This window comes from Hippoglossus hippoglossus, chromosome 19 (genome assembly GCF_009819705.1).
Source record: "Hippoglossus hippoglossus isolate fHipHip1 chromosome 19, fHipHip1.pri, whole genome shotgun sequence".
NCBI lineage: Eukaryota > Metazoa > Chordata > Actinopteri > Pleuronectiformes > Pleuronectidae > Hippoglossus > Hippoglossus hippoglossus.
Genome location: NC_047169.1, coordinates 13,144,796 through 13,170,689, shown reverse-complemented (window position 1 = coordinate 13,170,689; position 25,894 = coordinate 13,144,796). Strand labels below are relative to the sequence as shown.

The following is a 25,894-nucleotide window of genomic DNA, read 5'->3' as shown; positions in this document are numbered from 1 at the left end:
CAACATGTCGTAGTGCTGATTCAAGAGGTTCTTTCAAACTGGATTAGAACGTATTTAATCCCACTTTTTGGCATCACTAAAGGAAAAAAGCCTTTTGTTCTTTTATGTTAAAATAAAATAACTTTTTAGCAGAGAACGCATTTATTTAAAACCTCTCTCATATGAGTCCTGCAGTTTCTTTTTGAAGGTGGTATAAAAGACAGCAAGGTTCAGTGCACTGCTGAAACTATTAAAGTAATGTTGATAAACATCAGGAATTACAATCTTAGTTTTGAATTGAAATCATTTGAGTTTTGGATTGTTGATCAGACAAAAACAACAGCATGAAAATGTCATTTGTGACTTTGTGGTGACTTACACTATTTATCTATTATTATTCAAGAGTGTGGTATTTCAGTCTGAGAGCAAGACTTTAGTTCCTCATGCTGCTTCTCTGGGGCAATGTCTGCTTTCAGACTTCTCCTCGGCTCTACATCACTGTGTCCTAGATCCAACACCAATTATTGTTGTAATGTCATATATTTTAGATGCATTGTTTAATGGTTGTGTCCATTACACTTCAGAAACCCGTGAAAATGCCCCTTTCCAGAACCACATTGCTGTTTTTTGTCAAAGCAACAGTCCAAACATTGATGTACACAAGGATAATAAAAGTGAAGAGGTGGCAAATTCCCACATCTGAGAAGCTGGAACCACAGTGTTTGAAATTTAATTGAATAAATTATTAATTAGTTATTATAATTGTTTTCTAGCGACTGTTGCTATAGCCAACAACCTGTGCGTGAAAGGTCGGGCGGCCTAGCTGTCTCTGGAGCGATGGCTCACTCGCTGCTCTTTGTTACGAGGCTGTTTGTGCTTCACTTTTGTTTTTGTGACTTCCTGTTGGTGGGAGTCTGAACAAGTGCAGATATGACTCTCTGTCTTTTTTTTCCCCCTGGAATCCAACTTTGTGATTTAGTGCAGGCTCAACTCCACGTAACTTCTCACGTCTGTGTATTTTATTCAATCAGCTTCAGGCTTAAATAAAAATATTACAGTACGCGTTGACATTTGGCTGACGGTGGCTCTTCACCCTCATTCCCCCCCCCCCCAGTGGTGGAATACACGCTGGGCCCTCCCATTACATCAAAGATGAGACACTTTCGCTGTCGTCGATCCACAGCGTGTCGCCATGGAAACCATTCAGGGCAACACTGGTTTGGTATGTAAACGGAGGAAAGACAAAAAAAGGCGAAGGTGGGGGGGGGGGGAGTGAAAACAGACAAATCTATCCTTTGGTTAACGGCTGTTATGTAAGACGAGCTAAATGCAGATGGGTGCATTCTCTGCTGTCTGTGTGTATCGTGTGCATTGCGTGCATTGTGTGTGTGACTGTTTGCGAGTGTGTAAGAATGTGTTTGTGTGTGCGTGGGGAGGGTGTTGGGCTGCACAGAGCCGCGCAGCATCGACCTCTATAGCTAACTCCAACACTGAGTCCATCGAGGCCTCCTCTACTTGTCATCAGTCAACATCAGCTGCACTTTATACTTCCACATGGGAATCTATCAGTCACTACTGAGCCAGCAGCTGATCACATTGTACTGCAGCTACAACAACTGGCCTAAAAAGACCATTAACAATCAATGGTGATGGATTTAGAGGATCTTCACCAATAGGCTGTTTTATAGTAGTAGTAGCAGTACACAGTCTATCTATCTATCTATCTATCTATCTATCTATCTATCTATCTATCTATCTATCTATCTATCTATCTATCTATCTATCTATCTATCTATCCCTCTGTGTGTCTATCTCTCTCTATCAGTTTATCTCACTCTCTCTATCCATCTATCTCTCTCTCTCTCTCAATTTATGTTTCTTTCTATCAATCTCTCCATATTAATTTACCTCTCTATCAATCTCTCTCTCTCTCTCTCTCTCTCTCTCTCTCTCTCTCTCTCTCTCTCTCTCTCTCTGCTGCTGTTGTGCGACCTGTCGACACATTCGACCCCCTGTTCTCACTGTCACGTGGACCAGACCTCAGGGTGTATTAAATTAGATTGGTGTGGGCAGGGTCCTGGCACTCGTGTAATCCTGCATTCAACCCACTGTGCAGTTGTTAATTGTTGTGATCAGTGTGTCAGTGGGTGGGGAGGGGGGGGGGGGGGGGGGGGGGTGAGCCGGACGAGTCGAATGGTCAGGGTCTCCCTCAGCAGTGAGCAATTAAGATGTTGAATAGGTGAAGATGGATAATGACGTTATCAGACAAAATGGAAAATACTGATTAACCTATATTGTAGGCTATCATTTAAATATGTAAATATAAATATATTTTTATTTAAATTATTTTGTTTCCCTCTTTGTGAAGCACTTTGTAATGGCTGTTTTGAAAGATGCTATCTAAATAAGATTGTTATTAATATTATTATTTCAATGTTTCTTCTCATATACAAAGATTTGTTTTTTCTTAAGTGTGGTTTCCTTGTCAAAACTGTGATAGTATCTGAATCAGACAGTCAATTGTGGATTTACAACATTAAGCAACACCTGCAAAGAGCCAAATGAACTCATACAGCACCACATCAAAAACAACAGTTCAGGAGTCTGCTCACCTCTGATTGGGTCCGATGGGGGGATGTGCTGGAATCCCAGAGACAGACTTCCTCATACCCCTGTCCCTCTCGTTGTCACCCCTCCCTCCGGGTTCCCCTCCATCCCTGGGCACGGAGCTGGCCCGTTTGGATCCGTGGTGGCGCTCGGAGTGATCCTCGCTCCGGCTGCGTCGGACTCTGCCCTGCGGCTCGCTGATGCTCTTGCTGCGGCGGAGCCGGTTGATCACGTTCTGGGAGACGGCGTCGTCGAAGCGCTGCCGGTGTTTCTTCGGGATGAAGATTCTGGCAAACATGGTGGCATGTGAGGAAAATAATGAGGGGTGATAAGTTTTTTTTTTGGTCCACAAGAGTTGCCTTCGAAAAAAAAGAGAAAGAGGTTGAATCTATATCACAGATCCACCTCGATCCATTCTGAAAGCCAACAGCCCATAATCAATCATCTCAGATTTCCAGTGACATAACAGGAGCAAGTCTGACATCCAGTATGACCATCGACTCGACTGCTAAGAAATAATCTTCACAATCCAAGTCCACGCTTATTCAAATCAACAGGCTTCCTCCTTCAACACTCAGATTCTAAAGATAAGAGAAGAAAAAAGCCTCTGATGGACAGATGATGTGTCTTTCCCGCTGGAGGTGACTGTTTTCCCAAGAGGGGAGAAAAAAGAAGAGAAGTTGAATGAGAGGCAAGGGAGAAAAGGTCTTTCTCTGAGGATAAAGAGACAGTGAGAGAAGCCTGGCGTCACTCGCTGCTTGCTGAAGTGTCTCTGCTGCAGCGTGAGGTACCAGAGCCGGAAGACAGCAAGAGAAAAAAGGTGTGGGAGTGAGCGAGCATGGGATTTCTCCTCTCTCTCTCTCTCTCTCTCTCTCCCTCCGCATCTACAGAATCTCACTCTCTCTCTCTCTCTCTCTCTCTCTCTCTCTCTCTCTCTCTCTCCCACACTTCCGTCCACGCCTCACCTCTGTGTCACTTTGTCAGTGTGAGCACAGAGCAGGAAACTGGCATCATCATGTTGACCTCAGACCTCAGTGAACAGCAACACGCAGTAGGAGGAGAGGTTGTTTAAACTGAATGAATCCTGCTCATTTCAGAGAACAATTAACAGTCTTTCTCTGAAAGCTTTATCCTGCTCGGCTGATGACATTTTTACTTTCATTCAAACTGTAAGTGTGTACTCTGTCATATGGAGAGCTGGACGCTGACTATACACAGCAGCGCCCACTATACGAGAGCAAAAGAAAATGAGTTGTCAACAGAACACAAGCTGTCAACAGAACACAAGGTTTCATTCAAGTGATCAGAATGGCTGCCAAGAGACACACACACACACACACACACACACACACACACACACACACACACACACACACACACACACACACACACACACACACACACACTTAACCATCCAAACTAAATGCCTAACCCCAACCCTTACTCAACCCTAAACCTAATTCTAACCCTAAAACCAAGTCTTAACCTTAAAAAGTGAAGACCTGTCAAAATGTCCTCACTTTCCAAAAATGTCCTCACTCTGTAGGGTCTATGCTTAAAATGGTCCTCGCAAAGATTTAAGTACAGGAACACACACACACACACACACACACAAACACACACCAGTTTTCATGGCGGGCACATAGTGTCGTCACTGCACTCATGGGTAATTTCTTTTGTCGTCAATAGCCTCAACACACAACACAGCAATGCTCACAAATATGACTCTTAAGCTTCAAAGTAGCTCAGGGAAATTAACTAATTAATCTCCAGCTGAAAAACCAACAGTTTCATAACATGTGGAATTAATTCATTGTCACAACCTGATAATAGAGAATTGCGCCCACGTTGGGCACATCATTAATTTTGCTAATTTCCCTGTAGTGGGACTAAGAAATTATTATTTTATGTTATCTCATTGAGTGGGAGCGCTGCTATTTGTCATCGACCTGAACACTGAGTTTTTTCATATCATATATATGTAATAGTTTGACATTTTTTTGGCAAATACATTTGATACACTTGCTTTATCACTTACTAAATGGGGATGTTCATATCATTACCTGTAAATATGAAACCACAATCATTAACTTTGCATAGGGGAAACAGCAAAACAGTTAATTTAGCTCTGTCAAAAAAGAGTTGCAGTCAGGTGGTTTTTGTTACCTTCAGACGTCAGACTTTACTAAACTAGACCCATAAAGATGTGAGAACTAGAAGTGTAGAAAATCCAGACTGCACTGTTTCTTAAAGAGCCGATGTAACGAGTCAGAAGTTAATTATTTGAATCATGTGTTTATTGAATCACAGAATTATCGAGATCCAACTGAGATCAGAGCTCGAACACACACAACAACTGTTTTGATTCCCACCTACACCAGTCTGTTGAGCTCTGACTCGCTGATTTGGCGCTGATCAGATGAATCAGCCACCAGCAGACACGGTCTGTGAAAAACAGCACCAGTCGAGTAATTAGCAACAAACGTGCTGATGATGACAAGGGGGGGGGGGGGGGGGGGGGCAACAGCCACCACTGAACGTGTCCACAAGAAGCTAATTAAACTGCATGAAAACAACTTTGACAGCTAAGTAAAGCAATTAGGACACGTTTATTGTACAGAGAGAAGGAGAGCGAGACAAACATGAGGCCTGACTCCGGTTGTTTTCATTATCCAGTGTTGTTTAAGCATTTTTCATAAAAGGTATTCAGGTAAATATAGAGCACCTTCAGCCCCTATCTGTTCTTGTTGTGTAGCACACAATAGTCAAAGTCAGAATCATGCATAGAATCTAAAAAGGCCACGTCTTCTGATAACATATAAGTCATATGTACAAAGAGCTCACTTAACTAACTTGGAAAGAGCATCCCTCTGCCAAGGCTGATTGGCCATCTACCTGTTCAGAGACATAAGCACTCTACATATAAAAATCCTGGAGGGGCCCCTTAAATTGAATTTACTCCAAAAGTGAATGTCTTCTTCCTTGGCCCATACCCCACCCCTCCACCACGTTTTAATACAAGTGGTTTGGTAGTTTTTGCATAATCCTGCTACAGACCGACAAACAACAATATAAATATAACCTCCTTGAAAACTCCCACATCAATTACCATAATGGAATACATTCACATTCACCTTGCAGTTAAAAAGTCCCAAAAATTTGAAATACTCCAGAAATAAAAAGTAAATATGCTACAGACAGAATAAATATTTTTAAACAACCTACATATGTGATTCCCCCCTAGTGGTTGTTTAAATGAACAACACCACTTGCTGCACTTCACAGGAGCTCTCCGTTCAGCACCACAACAATACAAGACTAACTACCAGCAACACAGCTTCTTTCTTTCTTTCTTTCTTTCTTTCTTTCTTTCGATGTCACATTGACTTCATCAAGGTTATCTCTACTCCTATTGAGACAACCTTTTCCAGAAAGCGTGTCACAAACTGGTGGTGTACTGTACAGTAAGAAAGGTGTGTGTTGCATTATGGGAAGTGTAGGATTTGGGGGAGTGTGACTTAGTGCGATTTAGAATTGTGTCACCCATACTTGAGGCCCAAAATCAGGATTTTCTCACTTCTGCCGCATCAGTTTTGACGGCCTTTTTTTAATTCAGCGTCCAACAGTGATGTCACAGTGCACTGACACACTTAAGAGTATACTTCTACATCACTGCAACAACCTGGGGAATTTAGCGACTGGAGATTAGGAAGGCCGGGGTGGCTTTTCAAGTGCTGCATTTAGATTTTTTTTCTTTACATTTACTTCACCCATATTATCTTGTCTTCATCCATCCATTATCTATACCAGTCATGAGTCATGGGGGAGCTGGAGCCAATCCCAGCTGACATAGTGTAAGAGTTGGCTTACACCCCAGACAGGTCGCCAGCATCGCATCGTGCCAACATACAGAGACAAACACTAATTCGGGAGGAAGCCGGAGAAAACCCATGCGAACACGCAGAGAACAGAAAGACCTGGGATTCTAACAGGGAAACCTCTTGCTGTGAGGCCTAATTACAAACATTATCCAACATATTGCCTTCCTCTTATGATGCACAATTGCTGTTCAAAATGTGTTATAAGCCATAATGACATAAAAATCAATGAACAACAGATTCCTACAATCTTAAAAACATTAAACATTGATTTCGATTATTTTGCCATGATTTGTTTCAGAGAAGCTGCCACGTTATGTCATTTTTGGGACAAATCACTTCAGTAAAAGATATAGGCCACGTATTCTTAGACTGCTGTCACAGTCTCTGCAGATTCTGAAAGGGTGTGAGGTGCACTTGTACGTGACTGCAGTCTGAGACAGTGTTGCTGGAGTAAAGACTACGGGTGACAATGAGCATATTCCTGAGATATAAATAAATGTTCTGTAGTGGTGTGGGAGCAGCAGCCCACACGGTCCCTGTCTGTTTGCTATTTGTGCTTCCCTGCTATTTGTCATCTATTCAAACCACAATAATAATACGTCTCTGTCTCTCACATGGATAGAGTACCTGTCTGTTGCTTGCTCTTTTAAATGAAGATGTTTATCCACCTCAGCATGCACAGCCACGTGTTCAAATAACAGCCGCCTCATCACAAAAAAAGTTTTCCGCATTAACTCTGAGCGAGTGCTCTGATTTGACCTCGTTTACGGAGAACAGAGATCTATAATTATCTGAAAGGAGGGTTGTGGAGGAGGAAGCAAGCGGGGACAAGGGATGTATTTCTCAGAAGGGAGGAATGACAAGCAGGAAACGACAAAAAAAAACTAGACCTCGTTTCGGTTCAAGTGTCCTGATGTGGCTCAAATGCCACAGGGAGTCTTAACTGTGTGATTGTCATTACGTCTAAATACATGTAGAGATGACGTTATAATGTGTGTGTCCTCAAAAATAATGGAAGCTGTGGTGGAGACCTCACAGTGGTGGGTCACTTTATTTCACTTAAGACAGTGGAATTATAACAATTACATGAGCAATGAGCTGGTCTATGTCCAGGAACTTGTCAAAAGTAGATGTAGTTGTGTAAGTGGTCGGCCATTTCTGATCCATTGTGCAGATACAGTATACACACACCGTAGACTAGTCTGTGGCACACACTGGAAAAATAATTACATGTGATCAAAGTATGAACATGGTCATTAAAGGCAGGCTGATATATGGAAATGGAAAATATAGAAAAGGAAAAGAAAAAGAAGAGAAATATATAATAATGTGTTATGTAACACACACTATACAGAATTCTAGGTCATGGCTGATCGTATATACATATACATATACATGTATATATACATACTCTACACATAGAGCTACATAAAGCTGTCTCCAATGCATCCATTCTAAAGATAAAAAGAAAGTGTTTGTATTAATGGATATAGCAGTTATAAAGGCCAAGTGTCTGTAAATGGTCTTTATTTATGTGAAGCTTTTCTAAACATGATGATGACTCAAAGCGCTTTACAGTACAGTTCTGCCATTCACCCATTCACACAGTGCATCTATGTGCAGCAAGTTCTCTATCACACATCAACCACACAGCAGGAAGGGTTTGGGGTTTATTATCTTGGCACACGAAAAGGTATCGAACCACAGACCCTCTGGTTAGTGGTCACGCTCTACCCCTGAGCCACAGCCATCCCATTGTGTTCCAGCTGCTCTGGCAGCTGACTCTTGCAGTTAAGATTAAACACCATCATTAACAACACTATTGAAAACGACAATAGTGCACAAAATGTAGTGAATTTCAGGACAAGCTGGTAACTGCAGTGCTGTGACTTATTAGAAGAAACATTATCGAGTTCTGATCACTCTTATTCTGATATTAGGCACAATGCTCACTGCAGTCATAAATAGTGAAATGGTTTGGTTCTCTGGTTTTAGCTGTTAATGCATTTGTCCATCTGCTTTTAAACACATTTAATGCCACTTGTGCAAAAAACAAACATTCCTGCAGTTTTCAGAGCTGATACAGACTCAGTATAATACAGGCAGATAAAGTTTAAAAGGAATATTTATGTAATCCTGAAGTCATCATGTCCTCAAACGCATGCAAAACACACACACACACACACACACACACACGCACACACACACACACACACACACACACGCACACACACACGCACGCACGCACGCACGCACGCACGCACGCACGCACGCACGCACACACACACTGGTCCAAACACGTGGCATGAGATTACATCCTAAAAGCAAAACATCACTCATCCTAATGACTTCAGTCGTTATTGTACTACACATGCATTGTTAACTGTTACAACAAGCTGTATGCATCCCCTCAAGTGTGGTCACTTCACATTAAACTGCATGAACACGCTGGTACGGGTTCACTCAAATTAATAAATTATACATTTATAGCTCCGGCAGTAAGAGATCTTAGAAAACAACCAGGGAACAGATGAAATCAAAGCCACAAACAGCCTCTACAACACAACAGCAGCTGCTATCGTCACGTACTGAATCAGATCTCATTAAATATTCACACACCTCCTACTTTGCATACATTATCACACTGATGGCACTTGGCAAAATACTGCAGGTGTCAGACTTTAAAAAGCTGACAAAAATTTAAATTTCCCCCAAAGGCTAAAAGAATAAAAAGATGTACTCACCCCAGACAATTCATGGTCTCAGCTGTCACCCATGGCTCGAAAGTAATACAAAAAAATCTAAACACAACTTGCACAATCTACTACACACATCTAGGGATCACAGCTGTAGAGGCATCTACTGCTACACTGTGCTCCTTGTCTGAGGAGGACGAAAGATATGATGGGACCTCGGCGCAAGCAGGAGGCTGCCTTAACCAAGTGTCAAGGGAGAACTGTCACCGCATGGAGAGAGAGAGAGAGAGCGGGGACCAGCCCTGAGCCTCTGAGCACAATAATAATAAGATCCATCAGAACAAAACATAGAAAAAACTAAAACGTCCAGGAGAGAGGGAGAGAGGATAGAGAGGCATAAGAGTTGTGAGATGGGTGGGGGATGAGAAATAAAAACGCAGAGAGATGTGTTATTATCGGTGCTCGCCCTTAGTTATACAAAACACCCAATGACGCGAGAAAGTGTTTGAATTATTCATGACCAATTAAAGGCAGAAAAACGTTGTTGCCTCGTGTCTCTTCAGGTAGGGAGACGATGCAACTACCTCATCACTGACCCCATCCTGCTGGAAAGCCTTCTTACAGTGTATTAATACCACTGAAATGAGCTGTAGTAGTAGTAGTAGTGGAGGACGCCAGGGTAGTAAGAGAATAAAAAGGGTTGATTGGCTCAGTTTGTGGAAGAGTGCAATCTGTTGACAAACTGTCTGGGGAGTTAGAGAGAGGCAGGCGTGCTGGTCATGCTGGCGCACGGAAAACCAGGTAATTCTGGCCGTCCGACTGGTTTGTCACATTTAATTACCTGGCGCTGCTCCATCTCATAGACACATGGAAACACCATCAAAAAACCTGTTGGGTGCAGCTTAAGCTTTGTGGATACAGAGCAGCACGGCCGCCCGTACTGAAAGATGTTTTCATGAAGCGAGCACTCAACTAAATCTGCCTGTGGCTCGTCATCACACACACTACTCCATGCTGCGAGTTCAGTTCACCCTGCCAATCCTCATTTTCGTCTAAAAAAAACCTCTAAGCTCAGGTCCCACCCGAGTCAGCTCAGTCACTCGGTTTCACTAACACGGATGATGACACTTTCAGGGACTTGGAGGGTCACGGTGGATTTACGGCGGGTGGCAGATGGGGCCCCACCTAAACCTCAAGCGAAGCTTTATAATGCCTGGCAGTGGACGAGACCCCACCCTAATCCATCCTGCGACAGAATGAGCAACAGGAAAAGCCTGTTTATGTGATTATTATGAGTGAAATCCAGGCACATTATTTTACTTTTCACTGGGACCACAGAGAAAGGGGACACTGGGATGCAAAACCAGGTGCTGGTTCTTATGTTCTTGTATCACAGCCTGTAGTGGCGAGATTAAGCATCTTTTTAGGGTTTTGTTGGGCATATATATCGGGGGTTTAATGGACCTGCACAGACTTAGAGATGTTCCGCTACCAGCATTGGAAAAGTCTCCAATACTGCTGAAAATGCCAGGCCAGGCATCGGCGAGTATGTGAATCTATGTACCAATCCGATAGCTCATCTTTAGAGTATAGTAGTTTAACCCAGATAAAACTGCAACGTTCTTTTCCCCGGAAAATCACTCCACTGCTCTAAAACAGCAGTTGCACTGTACTGCCACTGGCAAGTACTTTAGAGCAGCTTTAGCCAAAATGTCAGCAGAAGTAAAATACCGACATGTACCGTATGCAACATTCCAGACTTAGGGGAGGAAGTAGTGTTGCCAAATACAACACTAGCAATCTCATGATGCACTTGAGCATTGTCTGTGTGTATTTCCCTGCATTTCAAAGGGTGCAGCCTGAGCCAGGCCATACAACAATGATCGGTATCAGGAAGGGAAAAATCTCCAGAATGACAGGAAACATGGGGAGAAACAGAAGGATGTAACATGTGATGAGGTTCTGCCAATAACAAACAGACCTGGCTCCACAATATGTGTCTCAGGCTGTCATAGATGACTCAGGATGATACACTTAGTCGGAAGTAATTGACCACTCTTCCTCAGTCTGACCTTGCAGCCCACTGTGAAATACCATCAGTTTATTCTACACCATGTTATGTGATACATTGTAAATGGAAGTGAGACCTCCGGCTTGTACCTGATGCTGGAGATGAGCTGTCGATGTTCGTCAGTGGTGAGTATCTCTGGCAGAACGGAGGCCAACCACTCCACGCTCTTCTCGGCTGCGTACTGCTTCAGCACACTGAAGAGTTTCTCTTTCACTTCAGGTTCATCACCCAGAATCTGGTCGACCTGAAGGAGACATTTGAGGACAATACGCTGCCTGGTCATATGTTCAACACCAGTTCAAAACAATAAAGAGTCTAAATCAGGTAACTAATATTTAATCTTCTGTCAAATCTGGTAGCTTAGCCAGTTTAGTTGTTTAATTTCCTTTCCATCAAAATCCTCAGAAAGTGAGGGCCGGCCATAATATCCTCACCCTGTAGGTTGTAGGCTCAAACTGGTCCTCATAAAGACATCTGTACCAGTACACACACACACACACACACACACACACACACACACACACACACACACACACACACACACACACACACACACACACACACACACACACACACACACACACACACACACACACACACACACACACACACACAAAAAGACAACTGTACTTCATCAGGACTGTGTGTGTCGGCATGGTTTGATCAATATTTTCTCCTTGGCAACGCGGGTAAGCAAGCAACCCACAACTCTCTCAACAAACACAACATAGCTGAATTCTGATTGGTGCACAGAAATGCACAACATCCCCTATTTCCAAAAGATTCTCACGAAAAAAACACGAACACACACAAAAATGTTTGAACCCTGGCAGAAAGTTTGGGGTTCAAGTAGAACCTCATTACTCACAGTAAGAAAAATCCCATTCCCTTTAAACTCCCCAACTCAAGTGGACCAGGTGAAGGAATCAACCTTCACCTTATTATTAGTATTTTTCGACGTACCTTCCTGTTGAACTCCAGAGCTTTATGTTTACGGTCCAGCCTTGCCCCGTCTCCCCCCATCTGACTGTCGTCTATGCTGATGCTGTGTTTCTGCCTCACGCCGAGGCACAGCACCCCCAGACGGAGCGTCCTTCCCTGGGACGCCTTGATCAGCGCCGCGGCCGTCTCATGCTGCCTAACGGGGATGCCGTTGACCTCCATGACATAATCCCCGGCCCTTAGACCTGCGCGGCCGGCCGGCGAGCAAGGCGAGCAGTCCTCCACTAGCAGGGGGCAGTCCCCAACGATGGTGAACCCAAAGCGACCATCCGGACCTGGTATGATGTCCATCTGTAATACAAGAAAAAAAGCCCAAGCCCATCAAAACCACCATATGTGGTTACTATACCATTACCTGTAATTCCACAGGCATTAACCTACACATGCAGTATTGCTGTGATATATTCAAGAGCTGTAAGACCTGCTGTATACGGGACACCACTCCGATACTGGGAGGGATGTTCTTCTGAGTCTGGGCGATGGCCACGACGGCCTGCGGACCATGTGTCGACACATTGTGGCCCTCGATCTCCAGGACCTGGTCCCCCGCTTGCAACCCGGCCAGGTGGGCGCTGCTGCCTTCCTCCACAGACAGGATGTAGCTGGGTCCATTCCCACCGAGCTGGAAGCCGAAATCCTCCGGCCAGCCCTGATTGGACGTCGGCATGCCGAGGACTAAAAAGAAGGGGAGGAAAAGATCGAAAAGGTGGAGGTAGAATAGAAAGAGGATGTCAGATTTGAGAAATGAACACACACGTATTCAAATACAATCACTTACCCACAGCAGCCAATGCATTCATATCTACTGGCATTGCAAAAACACACTCAGATGTAACGATCCTTTGCATATTTCAACAGAGATCCAAACTGACGCTGCTGTTCCCTGTCTCCATCCTCCTGCGTCTCGAGTCGTACTATCTCTGTAACCTTCTACCCTGAACCGTGACACACTCAGCCGTCCCTGACCTGGTTCACAAACCCCACGGCAGCCAATCAAATGAAGGCGTCGCAGAGATCGTGACTCTAATTATCTTGAGAGACACAAGTAAAAGTCTTGCCTGTTGAACAGTAATTAGGCAGCAAAGCGAGAGCGAGCACACCACCGGCTGCACTGGTGAGTTTTAAGCAAGTTAAGAGACAGAAAACAGCATTAAAGACCAAGCAAATCAGGCAATATACAGAATATACAAATCCTCTGGCTCAGCTGGAGGCTAATGATGCTCCCCAGCCTCTAAACGCCGCAGCACAGCAGGATTCACACAGTTGACAAAACCGGCAAGAGACTTACAGAAATCTTTAGATGGATACCGATTGCCTCGTTTGTTCTGCCGAAAAGAGTATCTGCCTTTTTTGTTTTGCAAAAACTTCTTCATCTTGATTTTTTCGAAAACAGCAGGTGGCCTGCTAGGACAAAAAATATGCAATAAAAAAAAAAAATCCCCTCCCCTCTGATCACCCCAAAACCCCAAAGTCAAACAGAGAGCGTGACAAGGTCAACACACAGCCCCATTCTAGCTCCCCTGAAACCACAGCAGCCTCCTCACGAGCAATGGGTGAGTGTGCATGAAAAGCCAGTGCAGCCTCTGTGACACCGTCAAGGAGTTGGTCCTGCGTCTCATCCCTGATTCATCCTGGGGCCAGCCTGCTTGCACACAGTGTTAATCAGAAAACTGGGACACGTGCACCCGCGCACCTCGGCTCCTTAATAATTCTCTCTCCAAAAAGGGCTATTGTGAGGCCTCATTTTTCTATAAATACACCAAATGTGTCTTTTTTTCCCTCTCCTCCTCTCTCGGCTAGGTGGCTCTCCGAGGGACTGCTCCTGGCCCAGAATCGCTCTGCGTCGATGCGAGGAAGCCTGATGAGTACTAATTGGAGCGTCCGCTCGCCTGGAATTCTGTGGGTCCATGTGTGTGTGAGCACATTGAAATGCTCAGTCCATTGAGAAGGAGCAGGAGCAATTTAAGATCTCAGCCTGCAGGATTAGTAGGATTACGAGATGAATCTTGAGCGCTCCCCCACCCCCTCTCCATTAATACTGAAGGAACACATGCTCCCCTTCCTTGATGACTACATCCACGGACTATAGGACATGTATTGTTAGGTGGTGACAAAACACTGCAGTGTCAAGATACAGTCCGATTGTTCAGAACCAGTGAAAAAGTCAGATTAATCTTAAATCCACTATGTGTAGACCTGTCTTTATTGATTATATCATCTTTCTAATTACCCTGATGTCATCGGTTTATTTGTAGAATAATGACACCACTGCAGAGAAAACTGGTGCATTGTCACTTTCAGCCCATTCATTATGTGTCTCCTGGGCTGGACTGTGATGGATATGCACTGCTGTCTGCCACAGTAGTTTTTTATTTGCCCTTGCATACAAATAACTGCTTTAATTATAGGTATTATCGTTAGTATTAATATTATACATTAATATTAATGGTAAAACAGATTTTACTGACAATTTGCCAATCATCAATTAATTTGTGGACAAAAGATGCACATTCATTTTAATAAACAAGCATTTTATTTGAGTCTTTTTTTTTTTTTTAAGTAAAACATTTAAAACATGTCTTTATTATTTCAGAATTTTTTCCTCTATTTTCTGATATGTTATATCCCACCAGAAAGATGGATTGAGACAATAATCAGCCTACCTAAATTATTTTAGTTTCAGCCGTAATTTTACAGGCAACAGGTCGTAAGGATTGAAAAGGTCATGTTATCCCTGTGACCACAGAATGACAGTGTTTTGATGCAGAGGGGGGGTTTGTGCTGAAACAGTCAGTTAATGAATATGGTGACTGACAGGAAATTAAGGTCGGATCAGTTTATGGTCGTGTATTTTTTAGATATTTAGATATTTAAATATTTTTAGAGCATAGGAAAAGATGGGGAACATCCCACAAGTCAAAAGCAGTGAATGAAAAGTAAATGGTAAATGGTCTGTGTTTATATAGAGCTTTTAAATTTAAAAAGAGGTTATTATATTATTGAATATTATTGTGAGGGCACCTCAGATACAATAACACAATATGAAGTCCGTAGAGTGGCCTGCAGGTGAGTCTGTCGTAGTGTGAACTGTCACTAGTGGCTCAGCGCAGAGTAAGGAACAGGCAGTGCGGTACAAACTGAATAATTCAACACAAATGGCTTATATGTGCAAACAAACACTGTTCACTTCAATCAAACTCTCCTCTTACTCTACAGCCAGGACAGTTAACTCGTGTTTGACTACAAACATCCCAAAGGTAACTGAGTCTGATCCAACTGCTCCTGTCTTTTCACTCTGTTAGTAACCCTGCATACATTTGAGCATATATACATTATTACCTACTTACAATATGTTTTATACCCGATTTACCTTTGAGACTAGCAACACTAGTTCTTCATTAATCATAAAGGGCTTGAAACGTATTAAGAAACACTTTCCAACCCCAAACTGTAGCCTCACATTCTTTCAGTGCATTGTGACTGATCACCTATTTATTTTAAGAAACATTTAAAAGGACCAAACGCACCGGCACAGCACAACGCAGCTCCAGCACAACCCCCCCACGCCTGTTACCTTTTCAAACAGCATCCACAGACGTGCACACACGGCTCCTGAGTGACGCTCCCCTCTCCGGCACTGGGAGCTGTAATATGAGTGTTTGGCCATGTCGGCAACCAGATCCATCAGGTGTCTTGTGATGCCTTGTTGCATTGAGCGGCAAAGCGCTGGATGGCAGAGAAAACAGTTCTCTGAGTCAGTTATTCATGTCGATACTGGAGTCAAACATCTTCACATCTGCCATCTTCTTACAAGGTGGGAGACTGTGAGGAAGGAATCTGCCTTTGCCAGTTTGGGGAATTTAATAAGTACATTTACTCAAGTACTGTACAAATACAAACAGTTACTTATCTTATAATATTGTAATAATATTAGATATAATTGTGTAACAGTAGTTTTACTTTTCATTCTTTAAGTGTGTTTTCCTGACTTTGGTCACATGCTTTTCCTCAAATAATAGTTATTATTATATATAATTTAAGATAGTACAAGATAAGAACCACTTTATTGAAAGAAAATACACCACTGCTTTTATTTTCTTAACATGAAATAATACATTGAATCCATGTGAAAGCTTATGTGCATTTGTGCTTCCTCTACAAACTTTTTTCACTATTTTCTGATATTGAATAGACCAACAGGTGAAAGCTAACGTGCACATCTTCCTCTAGCTCCTCTTCTTTCACAAAAACGAAACACAACTTTTAGGAGACTGGAAAAAATCCTATTTAAAGATGAATACCGCTGAATAGAGCTCAACATGTTATAATATTAAAACTTTCAAACATACAATAACAACATGGAGACTGTAAAGTATCGATATCGATATTAAAGTCCATGTTTCTTCCTACCTGCACACACCTTCCTCCTCCTCCCTGCAGTAGCAGCAGGTTAGCTCTTAGCTTGGAGGTTAGCTCTGTGGGTTAGCTACATGGATGCTAAGGAAATGGGATTGTTTACAGAGGCTGAGTTGAGAACTGAAGCTGGAGCGACAAACCTCAGCAGCAGTTAACATGAGATAAAACCAAGAGAGGCGGACATGTGTGACTAGACCAGAAGGTGAGAGAGAGAGTAGTTTGTGTTAGTGGCTTTTACAGAGTCCATGTTTAGGTTTGCTAGATCTGGGTGTGCACTTACTGTACTGTAGCTTAGCATGCTAACGCAGACTGCCCGTGTGGTTTAGGAGACGATCGCTGTCTGATTCCCTTTATATGTGTGAAGGGAATTAAAGAGGAAACTTGACAGTAGCGTCTCGTTGAGTTTCCACCCTTTTTATAGAGAGATCTGAGTTTAAACACCTGTTGTTGTTGTTGTTGTTGTTGTGAAGCTGACAGCTGAAGCATGGATTTCCTCAGCCTGTTCGCTGCCTACGTGCTGCTGATGCTCACGTGCATCGTCCTGCTGTGTAAATACTCAGGTCGACAGCAAAGTCCGTTTCTCATATTCTTCAACTTTATCGTGAAGGTAAGAAACTAATTTTTAACACCAAAACCTGACACTAGGTGGCGCTGTTGCACTGTTAATCTCCAAGTGCAACGCTCCATGAAGCACTGCGTTTTAATAAAATATAATTAGTATATACTGTAATATTGTACATACTGTATTTTTACATTATTCTTATTCAGCTCTCGTATTTTATGTATTGTATTATATCACACACATTCTATTATAATCCTTCCTATATTTTGTATTTCAATTAGTCACATATTTCTGTTCTTGGCTGGAGCAACTGTATCACACAAATATAATAATGAATTGTCCAAATAAAACATAATAAATCTCAATAAATATGAATAAAAGTACATATAGTAGCGTTACAAATTGTTAATGCATTGAATAGACTATGAATGTATCTTGAAATAAATTCTAAAAGATTCTAAAAAGAACTTGACAACCTGGCTTTATGGATGTGGAATGAAGTTGTTGATATTTTTCTTCACAGTTGGTCGCACCCATTACACCAAAATGGCTCCAGACGTTTTCACAGCGGACCTTACACAGGCTGTTCCATCAAAGGTCGGAAGTTAAGAATGTTAAGAAATCTTTGTTCGTAATCTATTTCATTACGTATTACCTGGATAATATAGCCTTTTGATTTTAGTGTTGAACAATTTTGCAGCCTTCAGTCTGTGTCATCTTAACCACACTTTGTTGTAATTTGATTTATTTTATTCTATTTATAACACTATTATACTTACACACCCATTTATCAAAGTATGGGCCCAGTGCTGTTGATATATATGCTGTCATGTTCTACAACTTGTATGTCCGACAAGGGTTTCTGATTTCAATTTCTACTCTTTTCTTTTCACTCTGAATATACTTTTTTGCTTAAGTTTAAAAAGTGCTATATCAATAACATGTATTATTTTCTTGTAACTGCAGGAGCAACATGTTCATCTATCTGCATATCCTCCTGGAGTGCGCTGTGTACACAGAGTTCACCTATGAGGTGCTTGGCTTCTGCAGGGAGATGGACACCACTCTGACCAGCCTGTCAGTGCCTTACATCCTGCTGGCCGTCAAGACCTTCTTCTTCTACCTCTGCATCAGGAGAGATCCAGGTTCATTTCACAGTAGCTGCAGTAAATTCAAACATGTGTGTGGGGCAGGGGAAGTACACATGACACGCAAACCGGAACCCTACCCAACATGAAAGATGCCAAATAAGGACACTTTATGCGTAATATTTAGGAGATTCGTCATGACATATCACCCAAATCCCAAATACTCCCCAAAAATAAAACCATTTTGTTAGGGAGTCAAGGGATTCAAAGCACCGGTGACGTAGATCGCCTTTTATTAAGTAGTAGTAAAATCATACACTGTAAATAAATATGGACGACGAATCTCGACTTCCTCTCACGATCCATAAAAGGAAACCAAAATAACCTGGATACGAATGCTCTGATGTCCCCATGACGTCATTTGGAGCCAGATTCTGGGCAGCAGCGATTGGGGATGGAGCTGCTGTATCAAGGTCACACCGATACACACGCTCGACCAATCATGAGTCAGTCTCAGCTGTCAATCAGTATGTTTCACCCTGTTTTTATAGCATCACACAACTCATTGAAACCAAAGTTACTGGAAAAATTAACACTTAAAAATACATCAGTGTGATAAGAACTACCTAAAATGTCATGTCGTCCAACTTTATATACAGTCTATGAGCAGAACTGCAGCGACCCAATTTCTGCAATCCCACTCTGACAACGAGGAACGAGACACAATTCTCTTACAGTATTGTCACACTTTAATGCTCAGAGCAAGACAAAGGTTAGTTTGTAATATGCACACCGATGGGAAGCTGCTCTTTGTCTTTGTACATTTGGCTCATCCCTGACACTCTGGTTGGGGTTGTTACAAAGTCAAAGGTCAGGATCTTCTGATGACATCAAGGCAACAATGCCTTAGTTAAAGCAATCAGGCCAAGATTCATTCAGTTGTACAGGATACAGCATGATCAAGGTTACATTGTATGAGATTCAATCACGATCAATCAAAGGGGAAATTAACATGATTACATTTTGATCAAAATGTTACATTTCCCTAACAATCCTCATGTCGGTCCATGTTTTGGGAAACACAAATGCAGCTGCTGTATTAATTTTCACTCCTAAATTCAGTTCTTTTAACCAATTCAGCGAAAATGCACTATTTTTTTTTCATCTTTATTATTAAAAAAATACCGGTTTGTGTGCTTGAATTCATGTTCACCTGCTCCCTTCACTGAAACAGATCTCTGGTAACACTTTACAAGGAAAACCAGACGATCACTGAAAAGTCAGTTCTGGACAGGATTTATTAGGCTGCACTATTTTTTACTTAACCTTCTCTTGACTCACCTTCTTCTTCTATTCAACAGGCACAGTTACAGAGAAGAAAGTCGCTGGTCAGCAGCACGTCTATCCATATGACAGGAGATTATTTCACCCGGGGGTGTCCTGTCCGACCTGCCAGCTCATCAAACCGGCTCGCTCCAAACACTGCAGTGAGTAATCTGATACCTGTTGTACCTGCTCTCCTTTTCCCTCAGGGTTCAGATGTTTTAATAAATACTCCCAATGTGGTTGCTTTCCCTGCCTTTACCAAACATTTGACCTCAATGTTGACACAACATGTCATGCTGGTATTGTCCATTGTGTTCATTTCGGAAATTAACTTGGATGTGAAGGTCAAAAGGAAAAAGAAGGCTTGCTTTTTGCTGCCTGTAAACACCCGTCTGTATTTCAGGGGTCTGCGACAGGTGTGTCCAGCGTTTCGACCACCACTGTGTCTGGGTGAACAACTGCATCGGGGCTCAGAACACACGTTACTTCCTGCTCTACCTCTTCAGCGTTTGTGCCATGGCAGGCGACATCGCCTTACTGACGGCAGACATGCTGCTCCACGCCGTTTTGCGCTCAGGACTTCTGAGGGCCAGTTACATCGATGAATTTGGTGAGCAGCAGACGGCCGGGCCTCTGTTTGTCGTGCAGGTGAGACTAAGTACTGCTGAAATACTGAGTGTTCTATATATATGCTGCAGCCATGTTTTGTACTTCAGCCAAGGAGGTTATGTTTACACCCATGTCTGTTTTGTGTATGTTCGTTTGTTTGAATTGTCAGCAGTGTTGAGGAGGGCTGTGGCGTTGGCCAGGGAAGAAATCACTTTCCTTAACATTGATATTTTGGTCAATTTCTTAAAGAATAATGGGAAGATCTTTGATGTTAAAAAATCTTTTTTAACAATTATGGTGTTGAAATCTGAGTTTTTACAATTTGGTGCAAATGGGGGGAGGGAACAAGCTGTTACATTATGGTGCAGATCCAGACCCAGGATTTCTTTTTTATTTCTTTCCAGGGACGCTGGAAGTGAGTCAGAGTTGGGGGTGCAGGAAGAAAGTCTATGCAATGATAATATGATATAATTTAATATAATATAATCACAATAAATGCACTGCAGAAGTGCAACATTAATGGTTTTTTGAACGGCCAAAAACATGTTATACCTGTTTTAGAACATTTTAATAACATGACATAATCAACTCACTACTACTACATCAGATAGACTTAAATTTACATGAAAAAACATTAAAAATGTAATCATAAATGTTAGGCCTACTCTCAAAATGTTATTCTTATTTAATTCAACCTTTTTACCGCAGCTACAGCCCCTTTGTCACTTTCGAGGCAGGACTGTTTGACCTTGGTGGACTAATTTGTTCTACTTATGACCATTATAGTCTCTGAGTGAAACAATGCTCTTGTTCTTTTTCCCTCTGTCCCTCCAGCATCTGTTCCTGACCTTTCCCCGAATCGTTTTCATGCTGGGCTTTCTGGTCTTTGTCTTCTTCCTGCTGGCGGGTTATGCCCTGTTCCATTCCTACTTGGCTCTTGTCAACCAAACGTCCAACGAGTGGTACAAAAGTCGAGGTTCCGTTTGTCAGCACTGCCACCCGACATCTACGTCAGACCACCTCTGTCAGCCAGCGCCAGACCACTCGAAAAGATACTTCTACAGCCGAGGGCTTCTCGGAAACCTGGTGGAGATTTTCTACCCACCGCAACCTGTTCAGAAAAAACACAACTGAAAAGAGACACTGCCCCTTGTTTTGTTATGCTGCATTTACTGTACGCCCCCTTGGGGTTTACTGTCTGACTGGAGTAATAAAGTTTACATTTGTGATATCTGTATGAGCTCTGGTGTCTATCTCCCATGAAATGTAGTGAATTGAAAAGCTGTGCTCCAGACAAAAAAGTTATCCTCGTCATGTCAGATCATTGTCTTTGAATATAATGTTCCAGCTGCAGATTTAAGACACCTTATTGAATCCCTTTTTTATTCTTATGGCTGCTATCATTCAAAGCATAAGTGCTTCTTAAGCTGGAGCAAGTAACATTACATGTTATTAGTTCTCTGTGAATGTCATACTTTAGATACAGTTGTATTTTTTTTGTTGGGTGATTAGGGATTTGAAAAATATGATTATTTAATGAAAACATTTAATTAAAACCCTTGATGACTTATGAATTTAAGTTATGTTAAATGGAATCATAATCATCATTTATTGATCTTGTGCACTTTATTATAACAACCATTTTTATATCTGTTTTATAAATCAATATAAGTGGAGAAAATCATGTTTTGTGGATTCCTCAATTGGGAGATTAAAATGACTTTTATATATGTATGTAGTTGTGATGATGATGTTGTGAATGAGTTCAGTGAGCTTCAGTTGACTCGACAGATGTGACAGAGAAGAAATCAGGAGCTCAGACAATCATACGTCAATTCAGGTCTGTGTCAAGATAATAAAACAGCTGTTAGCTCTGTCCAGGTGCTACTACGATGTTGACTCGCTTAAATATTGCAATTAATTCTTGGACGGTATTTTCTCAGTTACGACACAACGCCTCAAGTTTTGCTTGTACCGACGTTTCAGGTCTAAAACCTCACTGTCCCTCGATTGACTACCTCCGTTGTAGCTACCTCCATGTCTCCCACCCGCCCCTTCGCCTGCACAAAATTATGAGGAATGTCGATGTACAGTAGAGTGACGTAACTGAAGTCACATAAAAAAAAAAAATCCAATCTGTATCTGATTTATAACCATGTGGCCCAAAGCTGATTTGAAAAGATCAGATTCCCTGTCATTAAACAATCAGATCTGGGTCACATGATCTGAAATCACAAATCTGATTCCCCGTCCCCCCGTCCCTTTTGTCTGAGGCCCCTGCAATTCGATACTAAGGTTCCTGAAGATCCTAGCTGCAGCCCTGTCACATGACTGACACTGGGATCCTGTCCCTTTAAGCCGGTGCGGAAGTGAACACAGATCTGATGTAAGTTGTGTGTAGAAGGTCAGAGCTCCAATCCGGTTCATGTCAGCTCCCCTCCTCAAACCAAACCGGTGTCCTGGGTTTGTAGTTCACCTCCTCAAAGACGAACCTCGACGTGTCCACACGCGCTGCCGCTGAACTGCCTGACAGCCGCTAACTCCCGTGACTTCGCACGGTAGTTGGAGGAAGTTGACATTTGTTCTTTTTCATTGATTCCACCGCCGTCCTTCCTCCGTCATGTCTGCGGCCAAATGCACTCGGCTGACCGGGTCGCTGGGGAAGCAGCTGCTGGACTCGGTGGACAGCGTCCTGTTCGACTGCGACGGGGTGATCTGGCGCGGGGAGCAGGCCGTCCCCGGAGCCGCCGAGGTCATCCACCTGCTGAAGGAGCGCGGCAAGACGGTCGTCTTCGTCACCAACAACAGCAGCAAGACCCGCAGGATGTACGCGGACAAGATGTCCAAGCTGGGCTTCGAAGTGCGGGAGGAGGAGGTGTTCGGCACCGCGTACTGCTCCGCCGTGTACCTGCGGACGGTGTGCGAGCTCCGGGGGAAGGTCTACCTGATCGGCAGCCGGGCCATGGAGCAGGAGCTGGAGGCCGTGGGGATCCAGCAGACCGGGGTGGGACCGGACCACGTCGCCGGGAAGCCGGCCGACTGGGCCAGCGTGCCCCTGGACCCCGAGGTGAGGGCGGTGGTGGTCGGCTTCGACGAGCACTTCAGCTACATGAAGCTGAACCGAGCCCTGCAGTACCTGAGCCAGAAGGACTGTCTGTTCGTGGGGACCAACAGGGACTCCAGGCTGCCCCTGGAGGGAGGCAAGGCAGTCCCAGGTAGGATTCGAACTCACACACAACTTCTCTTCTGTCAAATATGAGAGATCCATTTAGTTTAGTTCAGGGAAGAGGTAGGTTAGATACACGACTCACAATAACGATAATATCCCAATACAGCGGTTCTGTGATCGATAGAAGTCTATCTATCTATCTAACATATAATATAATATTTAGATTTACTTACTTTTACTAGTTAAAGGTTCAGTGTGTATATTTTAGTGACATCTAGTGGTGAAGTTGCTTGTTGCAGCTGAATACCTCTCACCTCACCCTCCCCTCCCAAACATGACAGAGAACCTGTGGTAACCTTCAGTTGTCATAGAAACTCAAAAGGTGTTTAGTTTGTTCAGTTTGGACCACTGTAAAAAAAACATGGCGGCGTCCGTAGAGAGGACCTGCTCCTGATGTGAATATAATGTATTTAAATGTAAAGGGCCGGTTCTAGGGTAAAGAAAACCACAATTCGTACAATTTAGATTATTACACACTAGTGAAAACATAGCTAGGATTATTTTATGTTCAATATCTGCCAATAGATAAATTTCACCTAAATCGTACACTAGGCTGGCCAAGCACATGCAAACACATGCAAATAGAAAAAACAACGCGTGCAAATTAAGAAAAGTTTGCTGACGCATGGTCGGCAAAAAGTGACAACACATGCAAATATAGAAATGTGCTGCAAATTGAAAAAAAAGGCCCCGGAAATGTTTCCACGGGACTCGTGCAGAAAACTGCTGACGTATAAATGTTATGTCATCAGTTCCTACATTGCAACATTGCACAGTTTTTTATTGCAGATGTGGATGCAACCATCATGTTGAGGACATGGGCTGCATTTGGCCAAATTTATGTGTGTATTTGAAAGAGAAAACCAAATAGCAGGGACTAAATGTCGTCATATCGTAGTTTTTGTTGTGTTGGCTTTTGCAGTAGTTGCATGAAGCAAAAGGTCACATCACCTCCTGACCCTCGCTCCTCCCCCTCAGGTACAGGCTGCCTGCTCCAGGCCGTCGAGACCGCCGCCCAGCGCCAGGCCCAGACTGTGGGCAAACCCAACCACTTCATGTTCGACTGTGTGGCCTCCCAGTTCAGCGTGGACCGCGACCGCTGCCTGATGGTGGGCGACCGCCTAGACACGGATATCATGCTGGGCTCCAACTGCGGCCTGAAGACCCTCCTCACCCTCACGGGGGTCAGCACGGTGGCTGAGGCCGAGGTCCACCAGAAGAGCGGTTGTGCGGAGAGGCAGGGGATGGTGCCGGATTATTACGTGGAGAGCATCGCAGATCTCCTCCCAGCTCTGCAGGGATGAGAGCTCCGCTGGTCGGTCGAGACTGAAGAGTAGCTACGTGATGGCCTAGCTGCTGCAAACCTGGGTAGCCTGTCACACACCAGGATCCATTGTCACTAAAGCTGCTTTCAGACTGGTGCTGAAGTCTGGATATTTTCCTGGGATTTTGCGCAGAGGCTGTACGTGAGAACGCAAACGTCAGAGTCTATTTGAGAATGCAGCAGGAAAATATCCAGTAAAATTCCCAGCGAGCAAGTGTGCATGTTGAAGATGTGGAAGATGAGAGTGAAGAGCTTTTAACAGGATATTCTACGCCCACGCCCCTCCCCCTTCGTCTGAATGTTCCGGACATTTCATTTTGTTGTTGTTTTCCTGCTGCGTTCTTCGTAGGTGAACGGCAAAACCTTGATAAATATGCAGACTTAATATTCCGAACATCTCCTGAGTTCATGTTTAAAAGTGGCTTAAGATTCAGAAAATCGCTATAACAAAGTCACGACTGTTGTGTGACAGAGGAGACCAAAAAAAAGACTCTAGAGCGGCTACCCAGATTTCGTCAGCAGTTTTGTCGTTTACTAAACCGTTTTACATTATATACGTAAAGGATATATATAACATGAAAACATGACTTCCAGTATTGTTTCAATGCAATTTTTAAGTGTTAAATAGAAGAGTATATAGTGTTGGTTCCTTTATTTTTGGTAAGAAGAGAGGCGAGTGTACTTTAACAGCCCTGATCCTGTGTGTGGTGCAATCTCGCCTTAAGCAACACCATGTCAATCTTAAGAAGGGAAATAAGCCAACCCACAGTTTCAGTAGTTCGGTGACACGTGTGCAGGCAGAGAATGGGACTAAAACGCACTGACCCTTTATGACTTGAGCTTTGTGTATTTCAACACCTCAACAGATTGTGCTAATATCTGCTTTTACACTCATGGAATAGTGAAATGACATCCAGTCCTGTTATTTTTGTCTGTCAAGTTATTGTTGAAATATTTAAGATCATCCGTCTTCCTTTATTTTTTCCATCCACTCTCTGTTCCTCCTGCCTTCACTGAAACCTTTGCTCAAGTCTGTAATAAAACATAATCTGTCCTCACTGCATCAATCTCTGCTCTCTGTTCAAAGTGAGCACGGCTCACTTG

The 25,894-nt window shown here is 43.1% G+C and overlaps 3 protein-coding genes across 12 annotated transcripts in view; 2 read left to right on the top strand and 1 right to left on the bottom strand.

The window, feature by feature from the left end:
• The window catches only part of grid2ipb (glutamate receptor, ionotropic, delta 2 (Grid2) interacting protein, b), a 36,601-nt gene extending 19,931 nt beyond the window's left edge, over positions 1-16,670 (bottom strand). Inside the window, exons 1-6 of one of the 9 annotated variants that reach the window (XM_034569790.1) lie at positions 16,647-16,670; positions 15,811-15,880; positions 12,658-12,911; positions 12,198-12,527; positions 11,324-11,478; positions 2,592-2,873 (exon numbers count right to left, since the gene is read on the bottom strand). In XM_034569790.1, the coding sequence (XP_034425681.1) occupies positions 2,592-2,873; positions 11,324-11,478; positions 12,198-12,527; positions 12,658-12,903 (1,013 nt within the window). In that variant the 5' untranslated portion in view covers positions 12,904-12,911; positions 15,811-15,880; positions 16,647-16,670. Of the gene's footprint in view, positions 1-2,591; positions 2,874-9,211; positions 9,495-11,323; positions 11,479-12,197; positions 12,528-12,657; positions 12,912-13,014; positions 13,486-13,524; positions 14,627-15,810; positions 16,019-16,646 lie in introns of those variants that run through there. The other 8 variants (XM_034569791.1, XM_034569792.1, XM_034569787.1 and 5 more) reach the window with 8 other exon arrangements.
• Positions 16,671-16,706: 36 nt separating this feature from the next.
• Positions 16,707-21,472, top strand: zdhhc4 (zinc finger DHHC-type palmitoyltransferase 4). 2 transcript variants are annotated; one of them, XM_034571065.1, is made up of 7 exons: positions 16,707-16,854; positions 17,123-17,259; positions 17,738-17,811; positions 18,181-18,359; positions 19,664-19,789; positions 20,032-20,276; positions 21,072-21,472. In XM_034571065.1, exons 2-7 carry the CDS (start codon positions 17,137-17,139, stop codon positions 21,369-21,371), a joined length of 1,047 nt encoding a protein of 348 aa, XP_034426956.1. In that variant the 5' UTR covers positions 16,707-16,854; positions 17,123-17,136; the 3' UTR covers positions 21,372-21,472. The 2 variants fall into 2 exon arrangements, with proteins under 2 accessions (XP_034426956.1, XP_034426957.1); XM_034571066.1 differs by having other exon boundaries at positions 16,718-16,854; positions 17,126-17,259.
• Positions 21,473-22,597: 1,125 nt separating this feature from the next.
• pgp (phosphoglycolate phosphatase) lies at positions 22,598-25,848 on the top strand. The gene is made up of 2 exons (XM_034570607.1): positions 22,598-23,452; positions 24,445-25,848. Exons 1-2 carry the CDS (start codon positions 22,858-22,860, stop codon positions 24,768-24,770), a joined length of 921 nt encoding a protein of 306 aa, XP_034426498.1. The 5' UTR covers positions 22,598-22,857; the 3' UTR covers positions 24,771-25,848.
• The last annotated feature ends 46 nt before the right edge of the window (positions 25,849-25,894 follow it).

What these genes read in the sequence shown, in the direction of transcription:
- zdhhc4 (XM_034571065.1), top strand. Translation starts at nt 17,137, where the DNA reads ATGGATTTCCTCAGCCTGTTCGCTGCCTACGTGCTGCTGATGCTCACG. An exon ending in CTGCATCAGGAGAGATCCAG is followed by an intron (nt 18,360 to 19,663) that starts GTTCATTTCACA and finishes TCTATTCAACAG; the next exon opens with GCACAGTTACAGAGAAGAAA. An exon ending in GGCTCGCTCCAAACACTGCA is followed by an intron (nt 19,790 to 20,031) that starts GTGAGTAATCTG and finishes TCTGTATTTCAG; the next exon opens with GGGTCTGCGACAGGTGTGTC.
- pgp (XM_034570607.1), top strand. Translation starts at nt 22,858, where the DNA reads ATGTCTGCGGCCAAATGCACTCGGCTGACCGGGTCGCTGGGGAAGCAG. An exon ending in GGGAGGCAAGGCAGTCCCAG is followed by an intron (nt 23,453 to 24,444) that starts GTAGGATTCGAA and finishes CCTCCCCCTCAG; the next exon opens with GTACAGGCTGCCTGCTCCAG.